General features: G+C 49.2%; 1 protein-coding gene across 1 annotated transcript in view; it reads right to left on the reverse strand.

Moving 5' to 3' along the window:
* NVL (nuclear VCP like) overlaps positions 1-26,321 on the reverse strand; it is a 502,294-nt gene that overhangs the window by 371,752 nt on the left and 104,221 nt on the right. Inside the window, exons 7-9 of the mRNA XM_078649847.1 lie at positions 16,590-16,716; positions 11,371-11,447; positions 3,719-3,853 (exon numbers count right to left, since the gene is read on the reverse strand). Of these exons, the coding sequence (XP_078505973.1) occupies positions 3,719-3,853; positions 11,371-11,447; positions 16,590-16,716 (339 nt within the window). The remainder of the gene's footprint in view (positions 1-3,718; positions 3,854-11,370; positions 11,448-16,589; positions 16,717-26,321) is intronic.

Consider the following 26,321-nt stretch of genomic DNA (forward strand, 5'->3'; position numbering starts at 1 on the left):
GGGAGCCGACGGGAATGCGGTCTGGGAGTTAGAGGCCTGGATGACCATGATGAGTGGGGTGGGTGGACAGGAAGCAAGGGTCGCCCGGAGTCGGGCGGTGGCGCCTGGCCACGTTCCTATCTACAGGCTGACCTGTAGCGGGCTTGGACCAAGTGCCTAGAAGAACGTCCGACAAGGCCTCATTAAAAGGCAGCAGAGGCTCGGCCGAGCTTGTCTACGGTTTAAGGACCTCTGTGAGGAGATTAGTCCTCTAGGCCGCGACGGGGAGCTCAAGGCCCAAGGCCTTGGCAGCCCGCGTCAGCACCACACTATAGGCAGCCCCCTCCTCCGTAGCCAAGGTAGGAGGGGAGACAAAACCAGTGTCGGGCGAAGTGTCCAGATCACTGGCCTCCCCAAGCTCACCTGTCCAGTCCTGAAAAGACTGACACTCACGTGTCAGAGGGTCCTTGGACCCCTCCCAATCCCCCTCGTCACCCATCGCCTGATACTCAGGTTCAAAGGACAGGGCCGGGTCGTAGAAGTAAAAGTCTCCCATCGGCGTCGAGAGCGGCGCCGCTCCGGCGCCGGACCCGAATCGAGGGTAGGACCGGGGACGGCGTCGTCCTGGGACGGCGCCGGGGGCGACACCCTGGGGGCCGGCGAGGTCGTGAGGTCGACCGACGGCGACCCGGATCCGGATACGGCGGGGCCCTGCGGCGTTGGGACCGAAGTTGCCGACGGCGTTGGAGCTGAAGCACCCGACGGCGCTGGGGCCGAAGCACCCGGCCCGCTGGGGGACCCAGTCGGGGCCACTTGGCCCGAAGGCGCCGCGGAACCCGACGGAGGAATGAGCGACCTCATGGCCAAGAGGAAGGCCTCGATCTCCTCCGGCGTCGCGTGCTGCCCAGGGATCGGCGGGTATAGAGCAGTCCGCGACTCTTGCGGCTCCGGCGGAGCCGCGGGGGCGGTGTCGCCCGAACCCCCAGCCGCGTAGTGCGAGCGTCGGGGTGGAGTCAGAAGAGCGATGTCGTCTCTTCGGCTTCTTGTGCCTCTTACCTGAGGACTTCGAGCCCGAAGACTGATGACGACTCTCGGAACTGTGGTGAGTTCGGCCCCGTGACCGGTCCCTCGACCTCCTTCCGGACCGGGACCTCGAGCGGCGCGGGGCTGACTGCCAGAGCTCGAGTCGCTTGCGGGACCGCTCCCGTTTAGCTTTAGACGTCAGGGCCCGGCAGTCGGAGCAGGACTTGTCGTCGTAGTCTGGGCCCAGACAGTGAAGACACCGGCGATGGGGGTCGGCAAACCGACATCAGTCGGTTGCAATCGACGCAGGGTTTGAACCCGGGCATCCCTACCGGCACCGTCGGAGTCGAGAGACTCGAAAGATTATCAAAAAGGATTGAAAAAGTTAGTCAAAAATCGACTAGGGTACAACTTTTTCCAGATCGGCACTTGCTGGCGCGGAAAAAAGAAGAACTGACGTCAGCGCGCGAGGGCGCCGTCCAAGTACTCCGGCGACGTCATCCCGGCGCCAACGACGCCGACGACGGACGCGGCACCGCAGACGACCCCTACCGACGCGCAAGGGTACTGCTACGCAAAAATATACAGATCCAGTCTGACGCCTGGGGATATTCTAAGGTAAGGAATCTAATACTAACCTGTTTCTTTCAGATAATTTAGATAAGCACTAAAGGGACCCACCGGTTGCTACTGGTTAGTATGACAACACTATACAAAACATTTTTAAACAAAGGCCATTTGCCAATGTCCATGATTACAGGCTTTTAGGTCACCTTCAGCACAAAATTAACAAACACATTGTATTTCAAAACACACATGAGCCACTGTAAGTAGAAACACTAAGTGAGCACAACTTTCTCAGAAATACAATATCATAAATCCTACATATTGAGCCCAATTCATGAGGATGGTTGTCTGCTGTTCTCGAGACAAATTACGCAAACTGAATTAAGGAATATGTTGGTTCTGAAGCACCGGAGGGGTACATTAAGTTAAACACTGCCAATCAACCACCTTCTCTGCTTCCAACAGGCACTCCCTAATATCAATTATATAAATTTCCAAAATGGAAAATAAATTAATAAAAACGAGGGCCTCATTTTACTGTGGCATAGAGTTCAACTAGTGCTCACACTGGAGCATGTGTATGTTTTTGTAGATTTGTAACTACTTTATGATTCTTTAGAAGATTTTAGTCATAAGGTTAGGGTTGTCATCAAGACCAGTGTGGGTCAAGATATACCTGGATCGAAACGTGCTGCTGGATATCTTTCGGCTGTACTCTAATAAAGACATATTACTAGCTCTAGAGGGGCTAACTGTGTTCCTCAGAAGGGGCATTCTGGTTTTGAATATACACACACACACACACATGCAGTGTATGTGCAATAGGCTATTTATTACCATTTTGAGTGTAAGGAGGAATCATGATTCATGAGAGGAGAGGGGGAGGTTTGGGGGAACTAGCCAAAAAGTTGATTTCCCATGTTAACTCCCATAGGAAATGGCTGTTGAGGCTACACAAAAAAGGGCTAAACAGATTTGCGCCAAATTTGACAAAAAGTTAGACCTTTACTGAGAAAGCATACTGTCACGATTCGATGTAAATCTCTTCAACTATTTAAGAAATGTTCATTTAAAGAGGTGCATGGGGTGGTCAGGAAGTGTTTACAAAAGAAGGCATATCTGGATGGTTGGTACCGCAATACTGAAAATTGGAGGGAAAAAAATAGGGCCATCGGGCTCTTCAGTACCACATGATCTGATTGGCCAGGCTCAACTAGGAAAAAAACGTTGCAGTGGCCCTTACAGTACTGCCAGGCCAGGTCCTACTGTACCTGAAAATAAGCATCCTGGGGCTGGTTTCATGGTATCAACCCTCATCAGCCAGGCTAGCTTGAATCCATTGGCATAGCAAGCAAAGGAGCCACGTTTGGGTATACCATTCCCACTTAGGGCGACTTTAGCATCACAAAAAGATGATGGACGAATGCTGAACGTGCTCACTATGCTACTGTTTTCAAGCTAGCCTGGCTGATGAGGGGTGAAACCCCGAAGTCGGTCCCAGATGCTGGTTTACGGTCTAGGGAGGACCTGGCCTGGCAGTTCAGGATGGACTGTTCTCATGAAGAGCAGGGTCAAGATTTATTTGCATATGGCTGGGTCCAAACTGAAATGGCATGGTGAGCAAAAATTGTTGAATTTAGGTCCAGATCTCTGTACTAGGGGAGAATGTTTTACAATGTTCATTATTCTGTCCATTATTTTTCTGTGTTGCTGTATTCACAGATCAACATTACTGGTAACCAGCGTAGCTCAAGGAAGACTTTCTGTAAGGCTAGTAGAACAGCTGTAACGCTATTAGAGCAATCCATCCACTGAGGGCAGATTGCTCTAAAATAAAGAAGGAGAAAAAGGAAGGCAAACATTTGAATGTTGAAGTAGAAAGTCTGTACCGCCTAGCTATTATTGGCCCTGAGCCACTTCATTGTCTTCAAAGGAACGCTCAACATTTCAATATTCTAATACACAAAGACAACATTGGGTGTTGGAGTAAATGGACTATACCAGCTACTACAAGCCCGGAGTCTTTAAATTCTCTTCAATGGAGTTCCCAACATTTCAATTTTCTAATAGCTAATGGAAGCAGATATTCAGAACTGTTACACCCATATCAGAAGAAAGGTAGAATACAGAAGTATGAAAGACTACTCACCCCAGAAATTGCCTGTGCAAGTAGTGTCTTTCCACAGCCTGGTGGGCCATGAAGAAGAAATCCACGTGGAGGGACTACCCCGAGGTGTTGGTATATTTCAGGATGACGCATATGAATTAGCATCTTGCACACTTCCTGAAAGAAGAGAGAGAACAGCAACAACACGGTTTACTCACGTAATAGAATAGAATCAAGAGAATCAATATATTTTGTATTTATTTTAAAAGTAGATATCATTTCCACAAAAAAAAAAAAAGTTCCACTACCTGATTAATTACCACTGGCCAATGTGGAAAAAAGAAACCAGCAAGGTGTGTGTTTCAATTTCAACATTTTCTAGAACAGAATAAAGAGAAAAAGCACTTAAAAGCTGAGGATCTCAGTGTGAGGAGTAAACTAGCAAACTATGCTAGAAAAGCATTGGCATAGCCAATAGGTCTCGCCTTTGGTCCCTTATAAGTGTTTAGACACGCAGCACATTTTTCTGGGTGTTGTGGAGCCAGGAATTGAAGAGCTATACAGCTGCTTTCATTAGTAAACATTTATGGACACATTGTAAGGCACTTTAAAGCACACAGATAAGTGCCTGGATGCAAGTTAACAGAGCTATAACATTCTTTCTGCTGCTATCATAAAGCTGTTTGAGAAATGCTAGTGTGTGCAAGATGACCTTAAGGTGTGCCAGTGTGCATTTTTACTCCCCCCCCCTTTACTTTGGAAGTATGGCAAGGCTTACGACACTGTCCCCAAATATTTGTGAATTAGAGTTAAAATGTTCTGCTCTGTATGGGGCGGAGCTTTGGGGCTCATCCATTACCAATGAATTGCCTAAATCTGAAAGGAAGTTTTGTAGGGCGATTATGTCACTCCCACAGGGTACCCCTACGGTCCCTTTAATGCTTGACCTAGGCCGTCGCCCTATTGAAGATCTAGCAGGATTACGTCCACTCCTACTATGGGCACGATTGTGGCGAGTGCCTGAACTGTGTAAATATGCGCAAGGCCTCACAGAAATTATGTCCTTGTCAGGGTGGCACAAAATTAAATGGCTGAGTGACATCAGAAGCTTGCTACTCAATTTGGGTCTAAATGATTCATGGACTAATAGATCTTCTCCTCCAAAGGCAATTCTTAAGAAACTCTATTGGAACTGGATTAAGTTACAACGAAAGACTAATGCTTCCATGGGCAGACTTACTGAAGAGTTCTTAAAATTCAAGGACTCCCCAAAATGTGAACTCTATTTGGATGCTATTGGCAAACCTTTGGATAGGGCTCTTTACTTTAAATTTAGAGCAGGAATTCTACCATTGTATACTTTTTCCTCATGTTGGAAACCGCCTGCACAAACTGTTGAGCTTTGTCCAGTATGTCTAGCTAAACCAGAAACATTGGCACATTTTATGTTTGAATGTGGAGAGTACAATTTACCTAGGAAAGTATGGCTCAAACCTCTCTGTCGCCAACTGGGCACTAGGTGCCACTCAGACGCAATTCGTATATTGATGTCTGATAGCCGTACTACCTATGCTTGTGCTCTCGCCAAATTTCTATCTTGGGCTTGGTTAATTTGAGCCAAAAGGCTTAAATCGATTGTTTAATTTCTCTTTTAACCTACGATGTGTAATTAATTGCTATGCATAGCCTTTTTCTGTAACTTGTTTTTATTCTTGGCTTCTCTTATCGTACCTATGAATTTTATGTGAAGCTTTTATGATAATCTTTTATCGAAATAAAGCCTTTTTGACTTGACTTGACTTGTTAAAATGGTAAATCATCCTCTCCACAAACATTTAGGGGTATTTATATACCTCTCTCCAAGTTTTAGAGGAAGCTTAGAAATACAGAAAATTTTGGGAGGCATGGGAAAAATGGGGAGCTTGGATGGTTTAACACCGGCTTAGATGCTATAGTATGGTGAAATTGTAGCCATTACATGTATGCTGATGAAAAGGGGTGTGGGGAAGTGTCACTAGTTGCACTGTTGTTTTTGGAAATATCTTTGTGACAAGTTCAATGACTATAGCTTGCTCCAGAACAACCGGAGGGTATCACAGTACACATGCTCACATGCTTCTTTTGACGAGTACAGGTCACCTTAATTAAAAACAAGTATTAGCATGGGCAATAGGTTTGTGAGATTTTTGGGCAAATATATGCATTAGGCATTACGACGTTAAATGTAATAGAAGTAAAAAATGTGCCATCTAAAATGGTTTTACGCTCGAGGGGGCGTGGCTAAGATGGCGGCGTGAGCGGACGTGTCTTCCCGTGCTCCCGCCGTCGGCCTTCCTAGAGCCCTCCATTGGCCTTATTAGCGGTCAGCAAGATGCCCCCTGTGGTCCCTGGCATTGGTGGGGGCCGGTGACGAGTGGTGCGAGCTGTCCTGCTGCGGTGGCCGACGCGGCCTGCTGGGCGGTTCGTAGTGGTGGAGCAGCGAGAGGGCGGGGCCGGAGTCGGGCGCAGAACCTGCCGAGTTTGAGCGCGGCCGCCCCGGGGGAGCGCTACGCAAGACACGGTGCGTCGGAGGTGGGTCCGGCCCGCGCGGGAGTACGGCGCGAGGCGCCAGGAGTGGAGTTGCCCAGAGTCTACTGCGGACCCACCGGCGGTTGTGCGGTCTGACCAGCGAGACCCCCTGCTGAGAGCCTCGTGGCGGCTGCGATAGAAGCGGCCGCAGCCTTTCTGAGCCACTACTGGTGGCAGCTAAGGGGTGTGGAGCGGAGACTGGACGGCTTCAGTGGCAACATGGAGAGCGGCGGCTGGCGTCTATGGTTCCTGTGGTCGGAGCGGAGGTGAGGCGCGGTGTGGCGGCCTGGCCGGCGGACAGTGGCAGCATGGCCTGAAGCGCGTGAGGCGCTGGTCTGACTCCCATCTGCCCGCCCCAAGCCTTCTTGGTAGGGTTCCGCCTGCCCACGTAGGGCTCGGTGACCCCGGCTGGGCCTCAGGCACCACGGGAGCTCTCTGGCCCAGACGCCCGGGGGAGGACTGCCTGGGACCCATGGAGCCTGTCCCGTGGAATTTGCCATGCCGCGGGCCTGGAGGAGGGAGCCCAGGATGCCTGGGAGGTGTTGCCCGGGCCCAGCCCATCTGGTCCCCGGCAGAGAACTGTAAGCCAAGGAGGGGTGTCTCGGCATACCCTGCCTCTAGTAATCCAGAGGAAGGTTACCCCTCTTTCTTGGAACCCGTGCGCACAGAGTGATGGAGGCGCCCGACCTCCTGGAGCCCTTGCTGGGATCGGGGAGGTGAATGAGCCCCCATCGGGACTCCCAGGCCGGATCGGCCATCTGGTCACCCCATTGGAAAGCATTGGGTGCGACAAGATGGCCGAGGGGACAGGTGCGACCAGATGGCCGGCCCGAAAGGACGCTCATCTGCCTGACCCGAGCAGAGCCTTCCAGGTAGGGCTTCCGCCTGCCCTGGCAGGGCTCGGGGGCTCCGCAACCCGGGGGCTCGGAGACCCCAGCTAGGCCTCTGGCACGGGGATGACCACCGGGGCTCTTGGGCCCGGACGCCCGAGAAGGACTGCCCGGGACCCAGAGGCGCAGGGGAAGCCTCCACGGGCCCTCCGGACCCCTTCCCGGGCACCCTGCCACGCAGCAGGACAGAGGATGGAGCCCGGGGTGGGGAGGCCGCCCTGCCCAGGGCCCTCAGGGGCCCGGCCGGAGCTCCTGAACCCAGCCAAGCAAGGGGAGGCTCCCCGGGCACAACGGAACCCTGACCTGGGCCTTTGGCAGTGCGGCAGGCTGGGGGACGGGGCCCAGGGATGGAGAACACGATCCGGGGGCCCGCGGGCCCCTGGACCCAGCCAGGGCTCCCAGGCCCAGAGGCGCAGGGGAAGCCTATCCAGGCCCGCCGGACACCATCCGGGGCACCCTGCCATGCAGCAGGACCAAGGACAGAGCCCAAGATGGGGAGGCCGCCCTCCCCGGGGCCCTCAGGGGCCCTGGCCAGTGCTCCTGAACCCAGCCAAGCAAGGGGAGGCTCCCCAGGCACAACAGAACCCCGTCCTGGTCCTTTGCCAGTGCAGCAGGCTGGGGGACTGGGCCCTGGGCCGGAGCACCCGACTCGGGGCCCGGCAGGTCACCCAGGCGCAGCCGGGACTCCCAGGCCCGGAGGCACAGGGGAAGCCTCCCCAGGCCCACCGGACACTATCCCAGGCACCCTGCCACGCGGCAGGACTGAGGACGGAGTCCGGGGTGGGGAGGCCACCCTCCCTAGGGCCGCAGGGAGCCCCTGAATCCAGCCAAGCAAAGAGAGGCTCCCCGGGAATGATGGAACCCCATCCCAGGCCTTTGGCGGGGCAGCAGGCCGGGAGACGGGGCCCAGGGCTGGAGTACCCGAGCCGGGGCCCGGCGGGGCCCCTGGACCCAGGCCGGTTTCCCAGAGGTGAAGGAGAAGCCTCCCCAGCCCCACAGGACCTCTTTCGGGCACACTGCAACACAGCAGGACCGAGGACGGAGACTGGGGTGGGGAGTCCTCCCTCCCGGGGCCCCTGGACCCAGCCCATCAGGGAGAGGCTCCCCGGGACCGCCGGACCCCATCCAGGGCAGCCTGCCACGCGGCAGGCACTGGGACGGACCAAGGGCAGGGGCGGCATCCTGGCCCGTCCAGCTGCTGGCTGAGGACGGCTAGGCTGAGAGGGGTCCCAGAGATCTTTGTCCCTAGTAATCCGGAGGAAGGCTACTGCCCTTTCTGGTAACCTGTGCACACCGCAAGACTGAGGGGACCCTAGGTGCGAACACGCCCGACCTCCTGGAGCCCTGGCTGGGATCCGGAAGGGAACTGGCCCCTCATCGGTACTTCCAGGGAAGCCCGGCTATCTGGTCGTCGCATAGGAAAGCATTGCGTGCGACCAGATGGCCGAGGGGAAAGGTGCAACCAGATGGCTGGGACCGAAAGGACTCCCATCTGCCCGCCCGAGCCTTCGCGGTAGGGCTCCCGCCTGCCCATGCAGGACTCGGGGGCTCCGCTTCCCGGGGGCTCGGGAACCCTGGCTGGGCCTCAGGCACGGGGAGGACCACCGGAGCTCTCGGGCCCGGCATCCTAGGGAAGGACTGCCCGGGACCCATGGAGCCCATCCCGGGCACTCTACCACGCCGCGGGCCTGGAGGAGGATGCCCTGGACGCCTGGGAGGTGTTGCCCGGGCCCAGCCCATCTGGTCCCCGGCAGCCAACCGCCAGCCCGGGAGGGGTGTCCTAGCATACCCTGCCCCAAGTAATCCGGAGGAAGGCTACCCCTCTTTCTGGAAACCCGCGTGCACCGAGTGACGGAGGGGACCCATAGCACGGCGGCGCCCGACCTCCTGGAGCCCTCGCTGGGATCGGGGAGGCAAATGGCCCCTCATCGGGACTTCCAGGGAAGCTCGGCCATCTGGTCGCCCCTTTGGAAATCATTGAGTAAGACCAGATGGCCGGGACCAAAAGGACTCCCATCTGCCCGCCCCAAGCCTTCGTTGTAGGGTTCCCGCCTGCCCACGCAGGGCTCGGTGACCCCGGCTGGGCCTCAGGCACGGGTAGGACCACTGGAGCTCTCTGGCCCAGACGCCCGGGGAGGACTGCCCGGGACCCATGGAGCCTGTCCCGTGCAATTTGCCATGCCGCGGGCCTGGAGGAGGGAGCCCAGGACGCCTGGGAGGTGTTGCCCGGGCCTAGCCCATCTAGTCCCCGGCAGAGAACCGCCAGCCAGCGAGGGGTGTCTCGGCATACCCTGCCCCTAGTAATCCAGAGGAAGGTTATCCCTCTTTCTGGGAACCAGTGCGCGCAGAGTGACGGAGGGGACCCAGGGCACGGAGGCGCCCGACCTCCTGGAGCCCTCGCTGGGATCGGGGAGGTGAATGAGCCCCCATCGGGACTTCCAGGCCAGATTGGCCATCTGGTCACCCCATTGGAAAGCATTGGGTGCGACAAGATGGCCGAGGGGACAGGTGCGACCAGATGGCCGGCCCAAAAGGACGGTCATCTGCCTGACCCGAGCCGAGCCTTCAAGGTAGGGCTCCCGTCTGCCCTGGCAGGGCTCGGGGGCTCCGCAACCCGGGGGCTCGGAGACCCCGGCTAGGCCTCTGGCACGGGGAGGACCGCCGGGGCTCTTGGGCCCGGACGCCCGGGGGAGGACAGCCCAGGACCCATGGAGCCTTTCCCGTTCACTTTGCCATGGCGCGGGCCGGAGGAGGGAGCCCCCCCCTGGACGGAAGGAAGATGGTGTCTCAGCATAGCCCATCTGGTACCCAGCAAAGAACCGCCAGCCCAGGAGGGGTGTCCCGGCATTCCCTGCCCTTAGTAATCCGGAGGAAAGCTACCCCTCTTTCGGGTTCCCCTCTTTCAGGGAACCCGTGCACACCGAGTGACGGAGGGGACCCTAGGCGCGGACGTGCCCGACCTCCTGGAACCCTGGCTGGGATCGGGGAGGCAAATGAGTCCTCATCGGGACTATCAGGGAAGCCCAGCCATTGGAAAGCATTGCGCGCTACTATTCCAACACATTCCCTACTGGACTTGCTCTAGATGGCACTCCAACATAAGGAATATACCAACACCTTCCCTACTGGACTCATGTCGGCCGGGAGCCGTCATGAGCACCGAACGAGCTAGAGACTTGATCTTGAACTGCTGGTTTATAAAACTTTTGAGTAATGCAAAGAAATTGAAGGCACTTTTTTAACTATTCCCTATGTAGCAAATTTGTCTTCTTTATGAACTTAGATATGGGGAAAGAACCAGAGGGTAGAAGAGAGTCATAGAAAGGGAGAGTAAGAGGGACGTAGTTTGTGTAGTAGCTCACAATTGACTGCTGGGTCAAGATAAGCAGACACTTGTTGCGCTCTACAAATAGGAGTCTGTCTTCACTGCAGCAGTTCTGCATATACATCATATCTCATTTCAATTAATACTTTAAACCGTCTCAGCTGAACCTATGGGTTAATGTTAGTCATCTGGATTTAGACTCCAACCTGTCATTATTCAAAGCAAGGGTTATTGTAGTGTTATCTACAGTCACTTCAGTAGCCCGAGCTCTCTTTTGTCTGAGGGAACCACATGCATGTGTTTATAGGTTAATGGTTTATAGAAGCAAACCACTGCAATTAAACCACCTTTGTCTTGCTTGCTGTACTAGCTATATTAGGGGTTTTTAAGGGATACTTCTTTAGACGAAAGTGCATCCACGTATTGGACCACCGGACAATATTATTTGGAAAGAAAGCTTTTACGGTCACCAGTATGCTAGGACTTATTCAACTTAATAGTTGGGATGTTATCTTCTCGTACTGGATTTCTGCTCTACAGAAGGTACAAACTACGAATAAAAAGGGGATAGCAGCTCAAGCAGAAACCTATAAAGATGAATAAGTTCCTTGTCTTCCATATTCAAGAAGTAATGTCTGCCCTGGAGACAAATGCTCGTCAAAGCTCTCACCACTCCATCTAGGGGTATGGCTCGAGTGGCAGAAATACAGAATAACATTGCTCTTTAGGCAAAGGCTCCTTAGTGCCACCTCTTTTTTCTCAAAACCTCCATCAGATCTCGACCTTGTTACACACCGATAGTAGCAGCTTTCACAAAAAACATTTGTGGCTAAATCTCTGCAAACAGGCAGGAGACACCACAGTGACTACAATATGCACCAGACATATGCAGAGTGAGACATCAGGTTTACCTTCAGTGTCTCCTCAATACCACCCACGTCTTCAAATTTCACCGAGCAACGCTGCAGCTGTGGGACTGTGCTCTTTCCTGTGGGGGAAACAAAAAGAGAATTCACAAAGGTCCTCTCGTGGAGCACAAAGAACATGTTTAACCATATGTGTTACCACAGCTAAAAGCAAAAGAGAATGGGTGTGCACTGTACACAGCAACAATCCTCAGGTCATCTTGGCTACCCCAGGTAGTGAGATTTAGCATGACATTAGTCATGAGTATCTCAAAGTTGCGAGCAAAGGCAGAGAATATCCTATTTTGGCATACCAACAGAATGGGATTCAGCAATTTGCATCTGTTCAGCTGTAAATGCTCACTTTTAACCACCCCCCCCCCCCTCAAGCACACACACTTCACTTCTCCGTTTTAAGGGTTTAAATGTAATATTTCTAAAATGTGAAAAGCACAGGCAATGGTGGAATGTGAAGAAATGCTGATGGACTGTGGCATGAACACTTTACTGCTCCATAATGTAGTAATCTTCAAAAATGCACTGGCGTCTATGGTGTATTTAAATTGACTCTGTTCTTGGGACTGCAGATTTTTTATATTCTTGGAGACATGCTTTGCCTGATTTGGTTCCACAAAGAGGGTAAAGAAGAAATATATTAATAAAGGGATCATTGTATCTGGACTCGCTAGAATAACCTTAGCAGAATTCAAGCTATAAAATAATTGCATTAAAATGACTCACTCCAGGGCTTAGCATACAGTATGGAATTTCTGGTGAAACCAAAACACTGGTGACTTATCTTGTACCCTTTGCGGGAGGAAAATAGGTCTGCAATAATTCAGTTGTGTAGCTTCATCTGAGATGGTGATTGGGTTTTCAGGACTCAAGAGTTTACGCAGAGCTGCAGAGAAATATTCTAATATTGCAGCTTTATGGGAAAGCCTGCAATTTCCATGGACAGGCTTAGCAACCTGCACTATTTATCCACAAATCACAGTTTTCTGGGCCCCTCAAATACTACTTTAAAACAGGAGTTTAAAGAAGGCTACGGCAGAGCATGTCAAATCTGTGCTTACATCAGGCGACTGCTGGGACGGAAATTTTTTGCATTGCGTTGTAAAGCTGTGTCCCACTGTCATCTTATATTTATGGATAGCCCAGTGTTTTTTCATGAGACTGACAAGTATTGTAAAGGTGCTCCATTAGCTTTGTGCTCATGTCCACACAGAGCATTCACTGTCAACCCAGGTGATGTGGTGAGGTAAGGTGAAGGCAGCAAGAGTATAGTCAGGGGCACATGCCTTTGACTTGGTACGCCCGGCTGGGGATACTGTCACACTCAAGTAATAGGTCTGTTCCAGGTCCATAGCCAGGGTTGTTGGCCTTCAGTGCGCCTGGACAACACTTGAAGGATGCCTGTAGCGAGTGTATGTTGCACAAAAAAGCAGGCTTTTTGTGCTAAATTGCAGATGTCCATCTCAGACATACCAGTCTGCATGAACACAATTGTTTTTACCACTCCCCTGAAAATGGTGTCCTTTGAGAATTGAAGGTGGGGTGATTGCCTGCCCATTCCCTTAATTTCAGAGCAGGTTTCCATTGCCCGAGTGAAACCCAGTTCTCCCCATTCCCACAGTAGTGACCATCGCCCAGGTTGAAGGAGCCTTCAGATGTGGTGAATACAAATCAAACCGAAGCCAGCACTAACTGGTCAAACTGGATATATTCCTGCAAAACTGTTCCACAGCAGTGGGAAAAATATTTTCTTGCGATTGAGGATTCTGGTGTCTTTCAAACGTAGCAAACCCTCTGGAACCAACTATAGCTCCAATCAGGGTGAAACCGTTCTTGGGATGCTTGTGTTCTGGTTCTGCGAGGACCTCAACTGGCAGTTCAGGCTGGACTGTTCCTATTGGGGCAGAGTCAAGTCTGATTTGCATATGGCTGGGCCCAAACTGAGGTAACATGATGTGCAAAATAACAATGGACTGGGATGTAGCCCAAGTAATTTCCAATGGCTGAGATTAATTCAAGTATTCCATTCCATCACATTTTTGTCTACTTTAGTGCGTTTTCCTAAGTGGGACGGGTATGCCCAGACGTGGGTTCCGTACCCACTGTGTCACTGGAACCATGCTATGCATGACTGATGAGGCCTAATAAGGGCTAAATCGGTCTTGGGTTGCTTGTATTCTGTTTCAGGGAGGACCTGGCCTGCCAGTTAAGGATGGACTGCTCCTATTGGAGCCGGGAACAGATTGATTTGCAAATGGCTGGGTCCAACCTGCGGTGACATGCTGTGTGAAATAACAATGGAGTGGGATGCAGCTACAGGTAATGATCGGTGGCTGCGATTTACTCAAGCATTCCACTCGTCACTGTTTTGTATACTTCACTGTAACTGCACATCTGCACTATTATGGTTATCACTATGGCAAGAAGAACTGGAAAGAAACATATGTCTTTCAGACACAAGCTTCATGTGTAAAGGATATATAAAAAAGCAAGCATGGGGATGGCTAGAGTAATTGCTGCATTACGAACGACACCATTTTGTTTGGCGTTGGGCGCAGGCGGCTCCTCATAAAACTGAATTGGATTTTGTAAATTGTCGAATCAACATTTATTTATTGTTCGGCCTTCGTTTATAATGAATGTCTACTGTATGATTAGGTACTCAATGAAACTCTATAAGAAACTCACAATGTGGGGTTGAAAAGAGCATTACTTTACACCGTGGGAACGATCCCAGCAAACGATGACTGCCAGGAAAGCTTAAAAGCTTTATGAGCTTGGCGCAATGAGAAAATAGTTGGCCACGCTGGCGGTGTCTGAGGAAAGGGCATGCCGGAGGAAATGTTGCCAACAGGAGGACAGTGTAGGCTGGTAAGAGAGTTGTATTGGTGCAATCCCTGGCTGGAGCATCGTCTAGTTCTTCTTCGTTGTGACGCTTAATGCAGCGAAGGGCGGGATTATCAGAGCAAACAGTGTAGGCATGTGTACCAAGAGCCAGAATCAGGGGGACACAAACAGGCACCTAGAGACTTAAACTGAAACAATCCCACACAACAGCTAAAGGAAACTGCTTCATGCAACCATCAAAGAGAACCTCGTCGGTGTTACTGTGAAAGCCAAAAGGTGCTCAGTCCATCACAGCCATACAAGGATTAGAAAAACATATTTCAAGATGATGGGTAATAAGTATGCCTTCATTTCAAGCATTAAAAATCCACAAGACAGAGACAGCAAACAATATGGATCAGACACGTTTTTATTTTATGGCCTTTTACGTTGGTGTAATTAGCCTGTAAAATAAAGAAAGCTTTTTACTGACACCAGATCTTACAGGTTTTTATTGGCCTATCCTTTCTGTGAATGGCATGTGAACTACGATGCAATGGGTAAGGGAAGTGACATCACACACTCTCTGATCTCGGTAATAGTACAGGATTTCAACCGCAGCCCCTCTTCAGCCCATGATTTCCTGCTTACGGGCGAGAGGAAGGACAAGGAACAAAAACAACAGCCAATCGGACCTTAAGAGCCTGATTTACTTCCTCTTCTTGCTGCTGTGACCACATCCTATGAGACTGGGGGGGGACAAGGGTAGAGCTAGGAACACCATAGGGCAAGCCATGGATAACAGCTACCAGTGCAGTAGATGTCTATGAACATGAAGAAGAAAATATGCTTGGCAATTTCCTTCACTGCTTGTGGGTTAATTGGTCTCTGATGTCTTGCTTTTTACTGCTTCTGGATGGATGGATGGATAGGTTTTTATATAGCGCAATGTCACCGTCCGGTCTCAAAGCGCTTTGCATTGGGAACCCGTCCTGGTTTTTCCCTGTGAGATAGCCCCTACTGGGTATCCCCAAGGTGAAAGCCAGGCATCCCGCCGCGGGGGCCGTAGTGGAGATTAAGCAAGCTATTGCCCAGAGTTGCAGAGTGTGAACCTGTGATTTGAGCAGGCACTGAAGCGAGAATTACCGAGTCCGTGGACATTTTGGGCTCAAGACCCTGCCGCGTCAGCAATTGAACCCTGGTCCCGGGTCTGATCTCAGCGTCCGGGTCTGCCTCCTCTAACCAGTGAGCCACACTTCTCCACTCCACTTCTGCCCCTGGTTTCCTTTAACCACACACTTGCCCTACACACTGGCTGAACACTCCCCTGCAGAGCTTCACACACCCATCTCTTAGCAATCACCACAATGGCACAAGGCATTTTTAGACAGGTGAAGGGTAAAGAATTGTTCAAAAAACATTAAAGGAAAGGGCCTTCTACCTTAATATACAATGTATATAATGTTGCTATTCATCTGACGCCGGCAACAGCAGTTAGTTTTCACTGCTTCATCAAACTGAAATACTAACTGCTGAAGATACCACCACTGGAGTGAAATAGTAATTTAGGACTTAATAACTACTATATATAAGCAGATACATTAAGTGTGGGTGCCACATCTTTCCCAAGACCTATCGTAACAACAAATTAGGAAAAACAAAAAAAGGCTGATGTAAAACAAACAGTAATGAAAGACACGTTAACACAGTAAAGCAAAGAAAATTGTAATTTTTACTTAACAAAGTTAACAGTGGCAAACCTGTAAATATAGCACTCTCAGTTTTAACTGATTGGAATGCATTGGCCATTTCCCGACTATCAATAACTACTTAAACTAATAGAAGAGAGACAGATTGGTTTTGACAATGCAGGCTTCTTATTTATCTTTTTACAAATATATATGCAAACCACCTTTAGAAGCTGGTGTTTTTTACTGGTTACTTTTAGACTTTTAAAGTTGATTCAGATGTTTGAAGAAAAAAAATACAGGCTTGTCGGACCCTGGCCCATTGGCTTTGCCACTGCTTGTTCCTACAGCATCCTCATTTAGGGTTTCCCATTACATTTAAAAAATGTCCATATTTTTCATGATGAACGCCATTCAATTGCTTCCTTTTTCTAACTAAATCATGTACCATGAGAACATTCAGCAATTATGCAAAACCCAGATGGGTGAATGTGTGCTAAGCTAATCTCTTGTGCATATTTACCATGCAAAGAAGGTGCACCTGTACAGCTTCATGGGCTGCTAAAAGGAGAACAGTCCCCAGAGAAGGTAGGAATTGTGTCTGGATTTGCATGATTGCCTAGGAAACATCTGAGGTAAGTTAACAACATACAACACATTGGCAACTGCACCTTCAAGATCAGTCAAACTGCTCACCTTTCCTACTCAGTAGCAAGGCTTCTATTTCTGCATCCACATCCTGGGAGTCTGTTTTTCTTCGCTTCCCTTTCTTAAGTTTGTCTTTTTTACTTGCGCTCTCCAGAAGAGAATAGTCCACCGGAGTCTGCAACAAGGCAGAAACAATACATAAAAGTGAGAAAACAAAGGAATGGAAAGACAGACAGGAGAAAGACTACAGGTAACAACCACGTTCACACTTCTCAGTCTGTCTTCTATGGAAGTGAAGCATAAGAAATGCAGGTGAACAGGTGAGGAAGTCAAGTTCTCAGGAATTTTTGTTTTGACACCTTACGCAGCCGCTGTACTTCAGCACGTACTAAAGACCGGGGAATGACCGTGAAAAATGCAGTATAAACAATGTTCCTAAATGGATTTACACCACCACCACCATGTTCTATCTAGACAATGCTCCTTTTACACACCATTGTTTTACGGTGGCTTAGCCCAAGTGGCCCTGCTCCAAGGACCTAACGATACAACTTCCAAAAAGTTTACATTGTTAAACAAAAGCTCAGGACAGGGTAATGGCATACAAGGTGGGATGTAGTCATCTCGTAACCTTCATTCTAAGTAATCGTAAGCCATCTCTGCAGGTAGGGTTGCCACCAGGCCAGTTTTATATCGGCATGACCGATATTTTAATGTCCCACCAGTACAAAAATGGGGAAAATCACCTAAAGCCAGTATTTCTACCCCTTATCAGTAACATATACGGTAAATGTTAGAATAAAATGCTTTGAAATGTGTTCTACGGCTGCCCAAATAACACCTGACTGATTATGTGAGCTGAACAAAAACAGAAAGGCCAGGTTAAGAATGAATAACAAGCATTTACAATGCAACGGTTTCGCCTTGGTAAAAGTTAGAGCTATTGGCATTGTAAAAGACAAATTTTGTATTTATGTGTTGGTTTTGAAAACAGATAAATAAATGGCATTGTCATTTACAATGCCAATAGCTTAATCTCTCACAAATGCGAGACCTATTGCATTTCCACACACACACAGAAATGGGGGGGGGGGAGGGAACGAGGAGCAAAACCAAGGCCCAAGTGATTGGTTCTTTCTGAAATGATAGTGATGAGCTAAAACGATAGCATGGAATGCACTGCTAATGATTTAGAGTAATTCAAGCATTTCCACGTGTCACTTTTATTCTCTCCCAGGAATGTGCTGCCATCATTCTCACCTAAGATCCCATTACTTGTTAGACATGAGGGCTGATAATCGAAAAAACAGGTGTAAGAGCTCATATGTTGAGTAGTTCTTTTTCAATATGCATACACAGGTATCAGCAAGCAAAGCTGCGCTGTAAAGTTAACTCTTCAAAGAGCATCTCTTGCCAATGACAAAGAACCTCATCTCCTTCTGCCCTCTAGAGCAACGCTTTTGTAAATGATATTGAATCTTTCCCACTCTGCTACTTCTCAAAACAGCACGCTTATGAATGTCAATATAAACTTTGACAAACTACAGAGAATAATTCCAAAAAGAAACCATTCCCATCTTTCATTCAGGTAAACTGTGAAAAATGTAGATTTTCACAATGACCGGGAAACAGTGCTCACAAACAATAAGAACTTGCAAACTAATGCGTCCCCAACCTAACAAACTGCACGACTTTTTCTCAAATACACTAGCTTGGAAGAAGCCACAAGTTATTACAGGCTAGCAACAAGTCTGTGGAGGCAGGCAGAACAGTCAGGAGTTCAGTTGACGACAGATATCACAATCCTCAACTCAGCATTGTCTAATCTTTCTGAAGGATTTCTAGCCACCCTCTGCGCATGGTGATTTGGCATTCCCAACTTCAGCACACTTTGTTGTATCTCGAGGTTCTGGACCCCATACAGTATTGTTCCCCCTTCCCATTATAAGCATTTCCAGAGGTAATAAGCTCACCTGTTCCAGCCGATTATGAATCGATAGTTAGAATTGTAGCAGACCCTACTCTCCTACTCGGGCTCCTGTCCCAAAGTTCACCTTCCAGAAGTCCCGTCCTGCAGGCTAATGCTTTCCTTCCGATTTCACCAATGCCCCTCTCTATCCCCTTCAGACTCCTGCTCCTCTTCCCAGGACCTAGCGTCCTAAAGTGGCTGTCTCCACTCAGTCTCCTGCTCACCCACTCCCCATCAGCATCAGAGTCCCAAGGTACCCTTCTCGAGAGTCAGTTATAGCGTATAGAGACTGAACTTCAGTGTACGCTCACGATCACTAAGAGTCTGCGTCGAGTGAAAGGAATCATCCGCCTCCTGCTTCATTATCCATTCTCTACAATCACCTTTCCTTAGCCTAACTCCTTACCAGCCCACACTCCTCCTTTTCACTCCCTCCACCAGCCCAATTTCTTATACTCACACACAGGCACAGAGCTATGATTTTGCATTGACCCACGCAACAGAATGACTTAAATGGCAATGCTCATCAAGGTAGCACAGACAATGTGGCACAAGAAATTCAATACAATGATGTGCAGCTAAATACAGATGCGGTAGGGAAGGTGGTGGGGGATTGGCCGCTTGGTGCTGGCCTCTTGTCCGGTCCTCTCCTGGGACCGGAGCCGGGTAGGGCTGACGGCGAGATTGGAGACAGCTTCCTCCCGCCTGGGGGAAGCAGAAATGGCGCAGGCTCACCTCTCTGCAGCGCGGGGCTCTCCCTCACTCCTGGGAGCCCCATGGAAGACGCCAGCTGGAGGACTCTGCTACTGCACGGTGCACCCCGGGGCTCTCCTCTCGTCTGCCCCGGGGAAGGGAGGTCACTTCCGGGTGGCTTGTCGTCCCGCCCCCGGCCTGCCTGACTTCCGGGGTCGCGGCTGCAGCCAATAGCAGCGCGGCCCTGAGTTGGGGAGGCGGGACAGCGCCTCACAGAGGATCCCCGGTTAATTTTATTTATTCAATGCGATTTTATATAGCGCGAACATTACCCGAAGGTGTCCGAGCGCTTTACAAAACAACCAGTTGCAATACATAAGTACTTAGGATTACATAAAAGATACAAACCACGGAAAGAGCCTTCGAAAGAAACAAGAAACAACGAGGGGCCTGGAAGAGCTGAAAAGTGATCTGCGAGGGGGGGGGGGAGCGGGAACAAAGACAAGGATAGCGGGAGAGGGGACGGACAGCGGGAAGGTGGTCAGGATACAGCCACACGGGACAGGGACAAAGTTAATAATGAAGACAAACATCGGTGTAAAAAAAAAAAGTACATGCCCACAGTGGCCACGTCTTCATGACGTTGCGGAGAGGGAAAGAATCTGCGGGAACGCCCACGAATCGCCTTGGACCATGACGGATAGATCTCACTTCCAATGGCTAGCCTCCATTTATGGAGCTAGCCAATGGAAGTGAGAGGCGTGACAAAGGCACCATACTCTTCACAAAAGTTTTCGCCTGCGCGAACGCTGCTGCGCAGCGGACGCCAGGCGAAACCTAAAAAAGACTTCGTATACAGTTCTTCTTAAGAACCATGTCTAGGCACTTGAGGAATATTAAGGTGTGAACAGATAGCGCGTATTCTCTCCGGGGAAGGTGGTAACCCTAGCCGCAAGAGTTGGAGAATGAGTCCCCAGAGACGTTTAAGGGGGCCCTTGATAGAGCCAGCTTTGTTCTACAGAGACGTGCCCTGATGACCTTGAAACATTTTGAAACAGTTTGTTTAAATACCGTTTCCCTTTAATTTATTTTTAATATGGATGATGTGTGTGAGTCTATTGCAAAGCTTTTTCAGAGAAATGTTGTGTATATGTTTCATGCAACATCCATATAAATGTTTCTTTTGGATCAAAACAGAACCAGACATGTGAAATGGGAGGGTGTCAAAGAGATTATTTGCAGCAGTATTAGTGAGCTGATGCTGTGCTACAATATTGAAAACACAAGTCACTCTCCCTGTATATGAGATGTAATAAACCCATTTAGAATGTGGAAGAGTGTGTCTGTGCACTGTCAGTGACTTGGCCAAACAGGACATATAACAGATGATGGTGCATCATAAATTCAAAACTGTTCCGAACAGGGTCCCCCAAAATACGCTTGGCCCAGAGCCCCCAAAATCCTGTCCTACTCCCTGCCCAGACCTGGCGCGTGCCGTCTGCTGCTCCACTGTGAACAACAACCTCTTCCTATTGGCGCCGATTCTCTACTAGAAGGAAAGGGGCTGCTTAGTTGGCACTGAGGAGAGAGAGCTCTAAACGAAGAGGGACGGCAGCGTCGTCTGTCCTCGGTGACATCCGAGGGCTCAGTGGAGAGGACGGAAATCTCACTCCTTTCCCTCCCATTGTGCTGAAATATTACATGCGCGCTGAACGACTGCCCTCTAGTGACAAGAGAGAGCACTGCGCCCACTGTTCCATTTATTTTTTTCTGCTCTGGCATTTTTTTCCTGCTGCCTTCTGAAATATTGACAGTGCATTCAAGGCAAGTTCCCAAATGCAGTGCTTCTCTGTCTACTAACTTCCAATTTTATCTTTTAACTTAGTTGACGGTTAAACTGAATGGGCTAGGCGCTTGAGCCTCAGCATGTATATTATCACCACTTGGTGGTGTGTGCAACTGTGGTGTTTTTTAGGCATGGAAAATCTAATGAGTGTAATATTGATATATACGATAAGGAGCCCCTTTTCGTACATTATAAGGATATAGCAAGTGTGGAAGTTTTTTTCATTTGAGATTTTGGGTGAAAAATTACTTTGAGTACTAATTACTTTTATGATGAATTCTAGTCATAATCGATGAATTAGTAATATTGCACTTAAAACAATATTACTAAAGCATCTAGAAGCAGTCCAGCCAAATACCACGTATCAGGCGTTAGCCTAACACATTTCAGTGTGGTGGTCCGCATCACCGCACTGAAATGGAAAATCACGCATTATATCGCCTCCTCAGCTCAGGCGGTGCGCGGCTACAATGCACATCGACTTGAGCTGCTGTGACTGAGCACGGTGTGCGCTCCTCCCAGCAGACTAAGGGGGCTGGCTGCAGATCTGTTGAGTGCTAGCAGCTCTGAGAGTGCTGCTACAATGTAGCTAAGTTGTAATAACAGAGACAAACCCCTGTGCAGACACATGCGCAAAACTTTAACTGATGTCACATTCAGTGCGTCCCTAAGGCTTGACTAGTAACAAGACAGACAGTGAGTGAGTGAATTTAGAGACACAGTTTAATAGGCTAGAGCCGTCGGGCGTGAGTCGTGGGCCCGTCCTGCTGCCGGAATTTCATTACGTTAGTTTGGACCGGCCCTTTCCTTTGGGCAAGCCAATTTGCAGCTCCAGTCCAACCTCGCCGCGTGACCACGGGGCGGACGGAACTGGGGGGGGGGGGGGGTGATCATGAGAGGGTCTGATCAATTTCAGCCGAATCTTTTGCCATCATCTCAGTGCAGGGCTGTGTCAGGGCAAGCCAGGCTGAGAGCTGCACACACCGCTGCCGGCGGCAAAGAATGGAATCCGATCTGGATGAGATTCCCACCCGCGCGACTCGGCCCAGAGCGGTCTACGCTGCTCGCCAGACGTATGATGGGCCACGGCAGCATCACATCACATCGCGGGAGGGCCCGATCCCAGCCCACCAGGCCACGGCACCAGCAGTCAGGCCACCTAGGAGTCATCTGCATCATGAATCATTAGTAAGTGCCTCATCGGTGGCTCATGGCGCAATCGCCTTTTAAGAAAAAATGTCATTGTGGCTGGACAGAGCTCAGTCAACCTGCTTTCATAAAGTCTTTCTACCTACTCCACTTCACACGCTCAAATCCGCAAGGAATTTAACCTGACATCACAAAAATGAACACTTAAAAGCCAGGTTTATAGCATACTGCTTAAAAGCCAAACAAGCATGGGACAATTCGCTAAAGAAGCTAATCAGGCAAATGATAAATTAACCCAGGTCAACCTGGCACGATTTTTTAATACACACTCTTGAAACACTGGTAGCCCAAGAAATATGGTAAACTTTTAACTAAACAAGCTTAAATATTGTCAGCAGACAGCGATACAACAACTTTGAAAAAACTAAAGCACGGAGGCTGGGCATCAGATTTATACAGAAGTGGGGGCATGCCAAATTACCTGTCTTCTCCCTAAAAACCAGTAATGAACCGTCAATTAATGAGGCTACAGTTTGGCTTGATCCCATTAATGGTATACAAGTATGGCCAACGGTACAAAGAAACGGCAAGCACATAGTGTTGAGCATTTGGGTCAGAAGAGGAAACACTAATCACATATTATGGATCTGTGAGAAATTACGCCCTCTGAGAATCTATTGGCTCTGCCCCATTTGGCGTATTTTAAACGTACGGACAGGTCAGACAGCCCTGTTAGAGTGCATGAAAGACGACTCCGCACAGCTCGTGGCACGTTTTATGAAAATTCCTGACAGCCGTGAAAGCTATGCTGGTCCACGACAACCCTTCAGAACTAGGACTCTAAATACTGTGTAAATCATTTTAACTCTCATGATGTTTAAATATTTTATCTAGATTAATAGGATGTCACTCCATATTTTTAACTTTTGGAACTAATGCACTTAATACTGTTTTTGTTGTCAGATTGCAAAGATTTTAATTAATTGTGCAATAAAAATTATCTATCAGAGTGAGAGTCGATATTATTATTAAAGTAAACACGTCTCCGACTGTGACAATTATTGCTTGTATTCAGTTGGACTAAGCCAACATGACGCTGGTGCCCAACTGACTCATGTTATAGGCGGGTGTGCCAGGGTGGTTGGCCGCTCAGCTATTGATATTATATACTAGAGTCTTTTTGAAATAATGAACAGCCAGAGGGGCCCTGCACAGCCAGGCTGTGACCTAGGCTAACGTGTGCCTCAAACAGCCTCTCTTGAGGCTTGGGCTTGCCCCCCAAACAGTACGATCAGGTTACAAAAGAACGAGGTTAGTGGGCCCTTCCATCTCTGGTGCTTTGCAGTAGTTAACTTCTTGGAGTTTCTTGTTGCTCAAATGGGTGTAATTTATTTTATTTTTTATTTATTTAGAAGCTTGTAAAGCGCAACAGCTACCCCCTACGGGGGTGTCCCGGCGCTGAAAACATGTGATGGTCATAGAGGGTCAGCTGGAGAGGTTCAACGAGGCTAGATCAGAGAGAAGAGCCAGGTCTTAAGTTTCCTTCGAAACAAAGGCTCTGATGTCAAGAATCTGAGTTCCACTGGTAGTAGATTCCACAATCTGGAGGTGGCCACGGCAAAAGCCCTACCACCCGTACGAGCCAGACGGAATCGTGGGCAAAACATAAGGCGAAGATGGTTGGATCTAAGATCCCGCGTCGCATGTGTCAACCTGAGTCTATGCCTTAAGTATGCTGGGCCTCGGCCATTGAGAGCTCTAAAGGCGAGGACCAAAGCCTTGAACTGAATGCGGTATCTCACTGGTAGCCAGTGCAGTTTGGCCAAATAAGGTGAAATCGAGTGGCGATAAGGAATGTTACAAATCAGCCTGGCCGCCGAATTCTGCACGGTTTGCAAACGGTTTATGAGATACGCCGGGGCTCCGACATAAAAACTATTTGAGTAGTCCAGATGAGATGTTATTAGGGCATGGACTACTGTTCTGCAGGACTCAAGTGACAAAAAAGGGATGATTTTTTTTTATCATTCGGAGTTTTCCAAAGCAGGATGATGAAACTTTAGTAATTTGAGTCTTGCAGGAAAGGGCTGTGTCAAATTGGAAGCCCAGATTACGGGCAGCTTGAACTGGCGCCGGGGGGGGGGGATTAAGTTCAGATGGCCACTAAATGTTGGAGGGGATGAAAGATTTCTGGTTAAAAAATAGGACCTCCGTCTTATCAGTGTTCAATTTTAAATTGTTGGCGGACATCCAGGAGGCGATGTTTACCAAGCAGTGGCAAAAATTAGCCAAAGAGCTTTCAGAGTGATCTTTAAAAGAAAACACAAGCTGAGTGTCATCAGCATAAAAGATCACTCTGACGCCCCAAGATTCAACCACCTTCGCCAGTGGCATCAGGTACACATTGAATAAGAGCGGGCTAAGAGCAGATCCCTGCGGAACCCCCCATCTCAAAGGTTTCTCTGTGGAAACAAAGGGTCCGAGGGCGACCTGTTGGAATCTGCCCGTCAGGAATGATTTCACCCAGGCCAGCGGGATTCCTCCGATGCCCACCTCATGAAGGCGATTCAGCAAAATGTCATGAGAGATGGTATCGAATGCAGCGGATAGATCGAGGAGGACCAAGATGGCCTCCTCTCCCCTATCCACACATTCGCGAATTGATTCAGACACTTCCAGCAGGGCTGATTCCGTACTGAAGTCAGGCCTAAATCCTGACTGGGTGTCATGAAGCAGCTGGTTAGTTTCTAGATATTCGGACAATTGCTCTTGTACCGCCTTCTCTAACACTTTTGCTGGCTTGGGGAGAAGTGAAATGGGCCGGTAGTTGCTAAAACATAATGGGTCAGCTCCTGTTTTTTTCAAAATTGGTAGCAGCAGTGCATGTTTCCACAAGGAGGGGAAGAGGCCCGATTGCAGAGAGGAATTCCAAATTTCTAACAGAGGCTTAATCAATAGCAGAGCTAGATCATTCAAAATCTGAGCCGGGGCTGGATCGAGCGGGGAGCCCGATTTACACTTCAGAAACAAGGACAAGGTATAATCTTCAGACCGAGGTTTAAATGAGGTGAGCACTTCAACACAGATGGTATCATGAACTGGAGTTGCTACTATGGGGTTCTGATGGATAGTTGCTGTAATGTTCATGGTTTTCTCATAGAAGAAATCAGACAGGCCTTCACTAAGCAGTTGGCTAGGGGTGGCAGGACAGGCCAAAGCATAAGGGTTGGCCAGCTCCTTAACAATGTGGAAAAGGGTCTTGGTGGAATTTTCTGCTCTTTTAATTTTATCTGCAAAATACTGTTTCATGGCGATACGTTTGAGTTTGTGAAACTCTTTGAGAGCTGATCTATAGAGGGCTTTGGCCGCCGGGTCATATGACCGGCGCCATGAACGCTCCAGTTTTTTCCATTTACTTCTGTTGTCCCGTAGTGTCGGTGTGAACCATGGGGCCGAGGGTTTAGATCTTAAAGAGGAAAGGTTCTGCATGGGAGCGATTTGCTCAATAGCAGCAGAAAGATCTTTATTAAAAGTAGATACTATTGCATTAAGATCAGCATCGAATGGATCAGAACTACTCCTAAACCTTTGCTCCAAGGCCGTACGAGTGACTTTATGCCATTTTCTGCCCTGTTCTCTACGGGTAGATTCCATCTTTGGCGGCCTGGGTGTAGACACTACAAACGGAATCAGGTAATGGTCAGACCATGTGAGAGGCATAGGGGGAAGAACATTAAGGTCTAGACAATTGGAGAAAATTAAATCCAGGGTGTGTCCTGCAGAGTGTGTAGGACCGCTGACCCATTGGGACAGATTCAAGCCTTGCATGGAGTCTAAAAGATTTTTAGCACGTGTACAGTCATGTACATCAACATGATGATTAAAATCCCCTAGTACAGTAAAATGAGGGTGCTTAAGAGACAAATCTGCAATGGCTGCCAATAACGTGGCAGTTGCAGGCTGTGGGGTGTTCGGGGGACTGTATACCAGTGTACCTGAAAATATGGCAGCGGAGGCATCTGAAATGGAAAAATAGAGTGCCTCTATAGGTCCTAAATTGGAGATTTTCCTAGAAGTGATAGTTAAATGATTCCGTAAGATAACAGCAACTCCACCACCGGAC

This window comes from Lissotriton helveticus, chromosome 6 (assembly GCF_964261635.1).
Source record: "Lissotriton helveticus chromosome 6, aLisHel1.1, whole genome shotgun sequence".
NCBI lineage: Eukaryota > Metazoa > Chordata > Amphibia > Caudata > Salamandridae > Lissotriton > Lissotriton helveticus.